The sequence below is a fragment of the Chroicocephalus ridibundus genome, chromosome 10 (genome assembly GCF_963924245.1).
Source record: "Chroicocephalus ridibundus chromosome 10, bChrRid1.1, whole genome shotgun sequence".
Lineage (NCBI taxonomy): Eukaryota > Metazoa > Chordata > Aves > Charadriiformes > Laridae > Chroicocephalus > Chroicocephalus ridibundus.
The window spans coordinates 19,298,296-19,308,439 of record NC_086293.1 but is presented as its reverse complement, the minus strand read 5'-3'; the positions used below and the strand labels follow the sequence as shown (position 1 = coordinate 19,308,439).

The following is a 10,144-nucleotide window of genomic DNA, read 5'->3' as shown; positions in this document are numbered from 1 at the left end:
AGTCGGTTCTGCTGTTTTCCCAGAGCACAGAAACGGGATCTGCGCACGCAAACCAGGAACTTCACCACCGGCAGAAAGGGTGTTTTGTTTTCTTTTAAATTAAAAGGAACTGCCGACGAAGCTCTAGCTTCAGAAAACGTGAAAGAATTAGGGGGTGCACTGTGCAACAGGCGTTACTGTTCTTTGCCACGCGGCTCAGAGTCTGCTCGGGAGGTTTGGCCGCAGCTGCACGCTCTGGCCCGCCTACAAACAAGGGTTCACAGCGAACGAAGCACGTTGTGGGGGCACGGGAGAGGGAGGGAGGGAAGGGCAGCGAGACAAAACCCCATTCTCATCTAGCTCGAAGCTGGACAATGATGTGACAGAAGTGAGAGTTCTCTGGGACTAGGAAACTCCACGCACCTGTTCTGCAAAGAGATTCGGTGTTACGCTAGTTACATTTAGACAAGAAGAACACCAGCTTTTATCCTAATTAGTACTTTGCATGTTACGTTTTTAAAGAACAGTTTAAACATTGGTTCTACGCCCTGCACGCTGCTGGGTCTCAGCAGCCTTCCCCCGCGCTACCCCTTCCCCTGGGCCCAGCATGCCCAGACTCCGGCAATGGCTGGGGAAGGAAAGGGAGAGGAAGGAGGAGACCGACCTCCAGAATATATCAGGAGGAGGGCACAAAGAGGCTGCTGCTGGGGGCAGAGGAGGGAGTGAACTCAGGAGACAGCGGCTGGAGCAAGGATGTGCCTACCCCGACGGCTCCAGCCTAGAGGGGAGCCAGAAGAGGAGAGAGCGGGACACGAGGAGCCCCAGTTACGGAGCAGGAAGCAGCACCGCTCCCAGAAAACAGGGACTCCCTCCCTCCCTCTCCCACGTTCCCTGGCTCCAGCCACCTCTCCGCAACCCTGCTCTGCCCTCAGCCGCTCTGTTGTAACCCCCACTCTGCCACCAGCAGCTCTTCGCCGGTACGTTCCCCGTTCCCTGAGGATACATCCCACAGCAGGGAAGGGAGGGAGAGAGGAAGGAAAAGGCCTCTCAGTTTGAACGTCTCCTCTGCGTACAACAAGCACAGCCACGGGATTAGCTCCTGTGACACCTACTCCTCTTCTAAACTGATTCGTCTCTCTTGTTAAATGCATCTGCCCAATTATACGTGCTGTTAATACTTGGCTCACGCGTCTCAGGTACATGAAAAAGGCTCCAACAGCAGAGTTCGCTTATTCTGACATGCAGGAATTTAGCACTGCCCTCCCCCCCCCCGCCCCCAGTTTAATCTTTGCCAAGTGGCATTATGCAGAGCAACAGAGTACACAGGGATGCGTCAAAGGCAACACTTCCACATATGGCATGGAAGAGAATCCCATGAGTTCCCCGCTGAGGTGAAGATTTCCTCAAATGGGAGACTCCGGCTCCACCTTCCTGGCTGCAAACAGCGTGTTCCTGGTGCAGGTGGCATACGTGCCTGTGAAATCTCAACGTGTGGCCTGCTTCCTGTAGCAAACAGGCAAGCATCAGCATTTACGTAACCTTTTTCATGTTAACCCCTACTAAGATGAACTAGGTTTTCATATTTTTATTTTAGTGTATATTTTACATTAGAAAAAAGAATGTTAATAAAAAAGCTCCACATGCTCCTAACAACCAATTTTCTGATAAGTCCCCACCAGTATCAATACTAATATACAAATAAATTAATTTTGCTAGTTAATTTTCAGCCTGGCTCGGTGCAGGCTCTGCACAAGCAGTGCACCTGTATTCAAGTGCCCATCCACATCGCCGACGTGTGCCAGGGAGTGTGTCGTACATAATCTTTCCTCCTCATAATGTAGCGGTGCTAAGTCTCACCTTGACGAATGGGATCAAATTTTCTCAGCCACGTTACCCAGCAGGCACAAATAATCTTTACCAGGCTGCATGGCACTGTTAAAACATGGATTGTTTCACTCTGCAAAAGCCCCAAGCCTTGATTAACAACTGTACCCTACTATTCCCTCATCACTCACTTTGGCAATACAACACCCTCCCCACAAAAACAAGTAAAGCAAAAATCTACATGGAAGACCTAAAATTCATCAAACGCAGAACCTGGCCTGACTCAAGGCATATCCCCCAGCGTTAACCTGGTCTCTCCCCTACAATTCCTCTGTTTGCTTTTGTTTGTGTAGCGGGATTTTGCACAGCTGATTTACAAGAAAAGAGATGTCACATGTAATCATCCTAAATCACGGCCACTGCTGGTACTGTCGGGTCAGACACAGCAGCAGCCACTCTTAACACCAGCCGCTCTCCTCGTGCAATGCCAATGCTACAATGCCCTGGTTAAAGGAGCATCGGGAAATTTAGCTGAGATATTTTGTAACCTCCTTCAGCGCCGAGGAGGATTTTTGGGTCAGAGGAAGGGAGAGGGAGAAGGGGAAAAGCCCATTAAATTTACAAGCAGATTAAGGAAAAACACTCCACTGCCAATTTATTTTTAAAAAGGGTTGTGTGTTATTCTAAGGTTTGTCTGTATAATTGTACAACCATTGAAAATTACATAAATTGTAATGATCTAATACTATTAACAGCCATTCAGAGAAAAACTCCCTCCCCTTCTGAAACCATCAAGGGCAGGAGGGAAATGTCCCAGGAAATATGCCAATCTGAATTCTGGCCTCTAGCCTGGCAGAAACAGAAACAGAAAGATAAGAGAACAAACTGGACTAAGATGTGGTGTTTGCATGTGTCTGACTTGCAAGGGGAGGGGTGGCTTTGTCCTTGGCCGTGTTCTCCCAGAGGCAGTGCCTGCTTATCCCGGTGAAGCTGCCATCACTTCACTCGCTGCTCTCACCCCTGCACTTCGTCACTTCCTCCTGTCTTATGTGTCATGGAAGTCTTTCAGCAGGGTCCTCCGTCTCTGCTCTGCTATGTGCATCTGATTCTCTAAGTCCTGGTAAAACAGAAGGTAGAAACTGTTAGCAAGAACTCCCTAGAGAAGAGCTCATTTTCTTCAGGGAGAGACTACGCTCCAGCCTGAGAAGCACCAACCTTCCCACTTCACACGCGCTCTGAATCACAAGATCGCAGATCCTTTTCCTTTTGACGTGGGCTCCCGCTCCGTCTAAAAAGCTACGCACTTAAGGAATCTGCTCTTCACCAGAGGGCTACATGCAGCTTCCTCCAGAGCTTTGTTGGTCCCAATTCAGTTTGCAGGACTCACTGCAGCCCTCCCTCCTCTCCCATATGGCATCGAGCTCTCCAACACCCACTGGCTAAAGGGGAGATTCTGGATCTAGCTTCTCAGCACCCTCACTCGACTGCCTTAGCGCTCCTGCAGAAGTGTTAAGCCCAACAAACAAAATCTGTCCAGCAGGACTAAGCAAGCAGAACACTCACCCCTCTGTCGTAGCTGTCTGCTCGCTCCACCTTCCATGAGAGATTTTCAATTTCAGCTTCCAGCTGGGCCTGCTGGTACTCAAACTGCAAAGAGCGAAATTAAAGACAGCAACAAGAAACTAGTTTAGTGGAGCAGTTTCTTACCACCCATTACACTTGAGGAGCAGACAAGTGTGTTCTGCTGACAGCTGTGCTGGCAGAGCAGGTTTGCGCCTCCTCCTTCAGCTACACAGCATCACCTCTTCCAGGGGTTTCTTGTGTAAGCGCTCCCCAGCCCACATCACTCAAAAATAACCTGGTCAGCCTAAAAACACTGCAAGTGACAGATATCTCCTAACTCAGCTCATTTTGCCATAAACACGTCAAGAAATGCTCTCGTGAGCAGATCTGCAGGCAGAGCAGAGGGATTGTTAACCACTGCTGGGAGCAGTAACTTGTTCCGCTGGCACAGTTGGACCCAGAAGAGAACATCTGTCCACAGCCTCAGAGACCACATATGATGCTACGGGGAGAGATTGGATAACAGGTTTTACTGGACAACTGAGTCAAACAAACAACCTCTTCAGTGAATCCAGGGCTATTTTTGGACACGTCCAGCTCATGGGATGCTCCAAGCCAGCAAGAAACTTACAGCTGGAATAAAAAGCAAAGCTACACCCTGATTCAGGGCTGGAAAAGCTCTCCTCCAGCAGCTCTTCACATAAAATACGGCCCACAGCGCTGTGATAAGTCTTACCAAGGAACAAATGCACACTTCCCAGGCAGTGCTGCCCTGGGAAAATAATGTAATGTATCAGAGGACTGAGCTGCTGGTGAACTCGAAGTGAAGAGGAAAGGTGCAAAACCACCTATTATTTGACCTATCCTTACCTCACGCTCAGGACTAATATTTCAGACACTGCCAAGCTCTGGAATTCAGCCCAGCATGTTGCCAGCTACACCCCAAAAAACTATCAGCCAAAAAAGAGCAAAAGCATCTTACCAGTTTCTTTCTGGGACCAGACTCCATGTAGTAGGCATATGGATATGTGTACTGCAGGGTGTAACGACACTGTTGGGGAGTGGGAGGAAGAGAAAGAAAAGAAGGGTAAGAGCCTCAGACTTGGAAGTCAGCACAGTCACATTTGTGTGACCACCCTGGGCTAAGAAGCTACCTTCTGACAAGGATGACGGGATGCTTCATGGTGGAATTTCCTACACCTTCCTTGGAAGTACTTGTGCAGCTAAAGTGTAACAGAGGTCACTTCCATGTGATTTTTGGCTAGTTCGTGTCCTAGACCAGAGGTACTGTCCCACATACTCACAAGCCCTAAATTCCCTTCCTCACTCGGTGTTGTGAATTTAGTATTCTGGTGTGTGTTCTCTTCTCTGTGCCAAACAAGCCACAATGACTCACCTTTGCAAGTAATTTTGCAGCATTTTGTAGGTATTGCCAGTCTATCCATGTTCCCAAGTTGTTCATAACTCTTTCTTGGATTTTCTCCTGGATTCGTTGGTACGTCTGTGCCTCCAGCTGCAAGCTTTTATTGTGATTCTCCCACTGCAAGGGGTGGGGGTGGGGAAACGGGGAAAGAAAAAACGGCATGAGACCAGAATATGGCTGCTGTAAAAGCACAAGCTCTAGCAAGCAGAAATTGAAGTGGGGCAGGAGTCCAGCAAGGCAAGACATGCTGTGGGAAAGAACAGCAGGGCAGCACCTCCAGTAGCAAGTGGCGGCGGCCGTATACAAGAGACTGACAGCAGCAACGAGCAGGGAACAAACCCAGCTCTTCGGAGTGGGAACGCCCTCTGGTTGCACAATGACCTTGTGTCTAATAAGATGGAAAGTAACGGTGATTCCCCTACTTAAAGGGTTTCTATAGAAAGGTGAAGAGTTTAAATTAACATTTAACATGGGCTCAGTGAACTCCAACATCCATGTGCACATTGTAAACGCGGCCATTTCCCAAAGCCTATTGGTCTGGAGAGCCAGGAACGAACACATTTCTTTTACCACGGGACCTGGCTCACGGTGTGAAGAATAAACTCATTTTAAAGGGGAAACGAGTGAAATGCAGCAGCATTGAACCTCTACCATGTTCTCTTCTAGAGACGCTGGTCTAGGATTGCACTGTGTGGCCAGGTGCATCGAGCCTGCTGTATGGACAGAGGTGCTCTGACTGCAACTTTTAAAAACGCGATTACATGAAAATTTAGGAAAACTTTGGCACAGTCAATGGAGTATTGAACACGGCAGAATTTATTTACTCTTTGTCTCTATAAAGACATACTGCAAGGAACTGAAGTTCCCCGATCCTGGAAGGAAGTGATTGGAGCAGGATCTATGTGGCGCAGCAGCACCCAGCCTACAGGGAAACAGCAGGGTGGCACACAAGTAATTCTGATCATCTCTAGCACAAGGAAATACAGGAGCGAGTATGTTTTGCTTTGGGTAGGACATTACTGGTTTGGATGCGACTCTCAGGGCAGGATTTTGAGTAAAAAACCACAGGGACTGAAAATCCTGCACAGATTCTCTTTGGGCAGTTTCTTGCATGGAGATTGCTGGCAATGACCTTTGCACCAGGCAGGGAGCATTAAAAGGCTACAGCAGCTCTGGCCAAGGAGATGTCTCCTACCCTCTCAAAATAGAACAAGTACTTCTTAAGGGCCTCCCTGGCCTGTGCTTGCTGACTCTGGTTTACAATATCAGGATTCTCTTTGTACCGACTGCATTCGTAGTACTCGCTGCCGTGAGTCTTCCAGTCTCCCAGACACATCCAGCAGAAATCTGCAGAAAACAGTGAAAAACCCACTGTGATGCACAGGAGACACAGCCCATCTGTTTTCAGATATTTCTGCTAAGCCAAGAAACACATACATTTTGTATCATCTTGCATAATGGAACACAATAGTGAGCCAAAAATATCTTGAAGATTTTAATTGTACCGCCTCCCGTGCAACTACGGAAAGTAAATCCCGATGTGCTGCATCGCGTACACCAAGACCAATGGGCAGAACTGTACGTGTGCTCTGCACAGGCTGCCGCTCTAGATTAAAGAAGAGGAAGGCTGCAGTCTTATCTGTGAGTTGTAACCTCCCCACCACTGGCACACCGCCCCATGCGGACCTCCAGCTGAATAAAATATGAACAATCAAATCCAAAAGTGAACTAACTCATGCAAAAGAAAGTCTGCCCTCAGTTCTATTGAGGAGGGAACGGCCCAGGTAACCTCAGGTATCAGTGGTTTATGACACTTCAAGTTAGGAGCCACCGAATTGGGAATAAAGTGGAGGAAAGAGAGCAATAGCAAAACCCGCGTGACAGTTTCCTGATTTCAGAGCAAGGCTGTGAGTGTCCTGCTGGGAAGGAAAAAGATGGAGATTAAGTTGCTCCAATAGGAATCACTTCCGTGCGACTCATAAGAAGAGACTGAAATTTGTGTTTCCAGAGTTCACCAGCCTTCTCGAGTGCTAGTCACCACGGTACCGTGGCACTTGCCTGCTCACCCTTGTCACAGAGCTCCATCAAATCACGTCCAGTGCCGCTGAGGACCCCAAAGCAAAGGAAATGAGAGAGGACAGTAATCTTTAATCATCTTCCAAATTAGGTTCTGACGCTATAATATTTCCTGGTGGCACACTTAACTTAGAAGGCTGAACACAAACTATCTCACTCCAAGGCAAGAGAAATTAATTCTGCCATGAAAAGACAAGTGCAAGAACAGGCTGTCATTTTGTAGGACTGCACAATGGGCCAAAGACACTCAGGCTGCTAATTGCACAGGGGTGGACTGCGAAGTCCAACAGATAATGTTACGCAGAACAATTCACGGCTCCTGCAGTTTCATCTGGGTCGAAGCTCATTATTTCCATCACTAAGCAGAAGGACTTAGGCTGATCTGAGGAAATGGCTCAGTTCTGCCAGTATTTTCAGCTGATGACAAATACAATTACATGGAAAGCATTTACTACGTCTCCTCTGAGACGGATGTCAGTGTTAATACTATGGCAGAGATGGAGATTTCTCTATGCAACGGACATGTCAGGGAGAGGGAGCCAAACCAGCACTGAATCAGAACCCAGCTGAGGTCATAGACAGTGAAAAAAAATATAAAAATAAAGCTATCACACACAAGTCTGTAATTAATATCCTGTTCACCTTTTACTAGAGGGAAAAAATATTTCAGTCAATACTCACAACTTGTCTTCATATCACAAAAAAAGAGAAAAGAACATCATCACTAACAAACACAACAGAGAAAACTGCTTCCAAATCCTACTTACCATGCTTGCATTTGGAGCATTGCTGAAAAAGAAGAGACAGGAGGCACTGGTTAGTGGAAAGTGAGGAAAAAAATTTTCTGCTTATAACAAGGAAGGTCTGACGTGTTCAGGGAATTGCTCACCATGTGATTGCAGCCTCCATTCTTTTCAATACAGATATTGCACTTGGGACACTGTGGAAACAGAAGCATTTGTTAGATCTAACTCTGTCTCTAGCAGCCTTGTCGAGAATGACAACGCTTGCATGATTATTCCCCTCCTACCTTTTTAAAAATATGCATACGCTTATATGAGAACATAAAAAAAAAAAATAGTACTATATATATATATACACCCTGCCTCCCACCAATTCCTGACAGCTCCATTTAAAAAGGAGGCAGAAAGGCAAAGCCAGGGAAGTTACGCTGCAGCACTGGACTGTCTCCTCAAGAAAACAAGTTTGCTGTTGTTACTCCTTGTAAAACTGAAGCTACCATTCAGCAGTTGCTCAGGCAGAAGGATGTAATTAGTTCACATATGACAGTAGCTTCCACAGCTACTTAAGGCTACAAGATAATCAGTGTTATACCCTGCTTTCAGCAGCCGCTAACAGATGACAACTTAGCTAGCTGTAGAGAATCTGGCTGACCACAAGTGAGCGCTGCATACGTCTTCGCTCCATCAGCAGTCTACTGATGCTCTGGAGTCTCAAGTTCAGTTATATTTTTTGGGTTGCATGGGTACAAAGAAGGAACTGAGTTTTGCTGCTTTTTGTACATTTTAATGGCAGGCGAAACATATGCCAGCACAATGCTCAATATAGAAGAGCCTTACTTCTGCAGAAGAGCACCGCAGAAACAATGCCATGACATGTTGACACCTTTTCCAGAGAAAGAAGGGAATTTAAGATCTCTAGTCTAACTACCTACCCACTTCCCTAACACAGCTGAAGCTTGGGCTACTTAGCACTGTCACAATTGTCATCAGCTATGGCAGAACAAATGCCAGCTAAGAACTGTTTTGAAGTCAGGCTACAAAATCCCCAAAAGACATCAAAAGTTCCAATCAGCAGACAGCTAATCTAGAGGACAAAGGTAGCATAACTATAACTTCTCAAGATAATCCTACAGGTAGACTAGAGTGCACAACATGTAATACTATTTCTTTTTCTTGGGTCTAAATCTACTAGAAGTATTTCAATGTCTCGTTTACAGACTTCTACCCCATTTTGCTGTCCCTGCCAAATGAAGACTTTATCTCCCTCACCTTCCAGTTCACAGTACTCCACATGGCTGTTCAGGTTTAAACACCACTGGTGCCTTATTTGGTACTGACTCCGCACTTACTACACTCTCTCCTTCCTTTTTAAATACATCTTCACTGATCATTTCGAAGTAGCCACAATTCTTTTGCCCACAGTGAGGGCAGCACACCTGGCTGCCAAAAACATTCACACCAGGTCTGGAATAAGGACCACCAGGTCCTTATCCCACCATCCTGCCCTGCCGCAGGAGGGCAGCTGGACTGCCCACACAAAGCGTTCCCAGGGCATTCAGTTGTGTTATATCACGGTCCCTAGGGAGCTGTGAGGATCTGCAGCCTGTGAAAATGCAGCACACAACGCCACGTATGCATAGAATTGTATCTTGCTTCCCAGACAGGACTAAAGGACAAGAAAAACCACACAAATGTTTGTCCTTACATCTTTAGTGTGAGCACTGATGTAGTTGGCTGTTTCGGAGTCATCTGCGCACTTGGTGAGCCATTTCCGAATGGTAGCACAGTCTGTGGGTGCATGGTACATCTGCCGACACTTAAAGCTTAATAGGGAGAAAAAAAAAAAAAAACAACCAACAAAAAAGAGACATATTGATTTCCAAGGAAGTGACTCAAGAATTGAGGTTTTCCTGATGACCAAAATCTGGGAGACCAAGCGAGGGTAAGGGACGCAAATACATTTGTGTATTACCAGAGTGCAACGACAAAGGCTGAACCTTCAGTAAACCCCCACCCTCTTGTGCAGAAACCGGTGTCGGGATGAGAGTGAACTGAGGCCTTCCCAACAAATCATGTGTCTGAGGGCTGACACATCCCTCCCTAGAGTCTACCCACGTCTGCCTAACATGACTGCAGAGGCCCGGGGCGTACCAGTGGCTTTACAAGTAGCCTGACTCCAGTGGTAGGTATCAGGCACCTGCATCAGCATGACTTTAGCAGCCGCAGGTGAGGAGGGGCCATTTGCATGGAGATACCAGTAAGGTGGGTCTCTAAACCAGTTGTATGGTGCTCCACAGACATTCTCAACAGCAGTGATTCTGGAAACCCAGGAGCAGAAGACATTTCAGCAGCCCTGCAAGCTATCTTTTTTTTTCTCTGGTCCCATACACACTTGAAGTCAGACAAGGAGCACTAGCTTTCCTATTCAGCAGAAAGTTATACTCACATGAGCCTCAAAACACACCAGACGCTCGGGGAGTCAAATACTTGTTACAAACTTGAAAACTCAGTATCAGCAGATAGTGGCGAGGCCCCC

At 47.0% G+C, this 10,144-nt stretch overlaps 1 protein-coding gene across 4 annotated transcripts in view; it reads right to left on the bottom strand.

The window, feature by feature from the left end:
- Nucleotides 1-2,432: 2,432 nt before the first annotated feature.
- The window catches only part of ARIH2 (ariadne RBR E3 ubiquitin protein ligase 2), a 31,983-nt gene continuing 24,271 nt past the window's right edge, over nucleotides 2,433-10,144 (bottom strand). For all 4 annotated transcript variants that reach the window (XM_063348345.1, XM_063348347.1, XM_063348346.1 and 1 more), the window contains 8 exons: nucleotides 9,314-9,431; nucleotides 7,755-7,805; nucleotides 7,633-7,654; nucleotides 5,985-6,136; nucleotides 4,763-4,906; nucleotides 4,349-4,417; nucleotides 3,367-3,450; nucleotides 2,433-2,920 (listed from right to left, as the gene is read on the bottom strand). In XM_063348345.1, coding sequence (XP_063204415.1) covers nucleotides 2,849-2,920; nucleotides 3,367-3,450; nucleotides 4,349-4,417; nucleotides 4,763-4,906; nucleotides 5,985-6,136; nucleotides 7,633-7,654; nucleotides 7,755-7,805; nucleotides 9,314-9,431 — 712 coding nt within the window. In that variant the 3' untranslated portion in view covers nucleotides 2,433-2,848. The remainder of the gene's footprint in view (nucleotides 2,921-3,366; nucleotides 3,451-4,348; nucleotides 4,418-4,762; nucleotides 4,907-5,984; nucleotides 6,137-7,632; nucleotides 7,655-7,754; nucleotides 7,806-9,313; nucleotides 9,432-10,144) is intronic.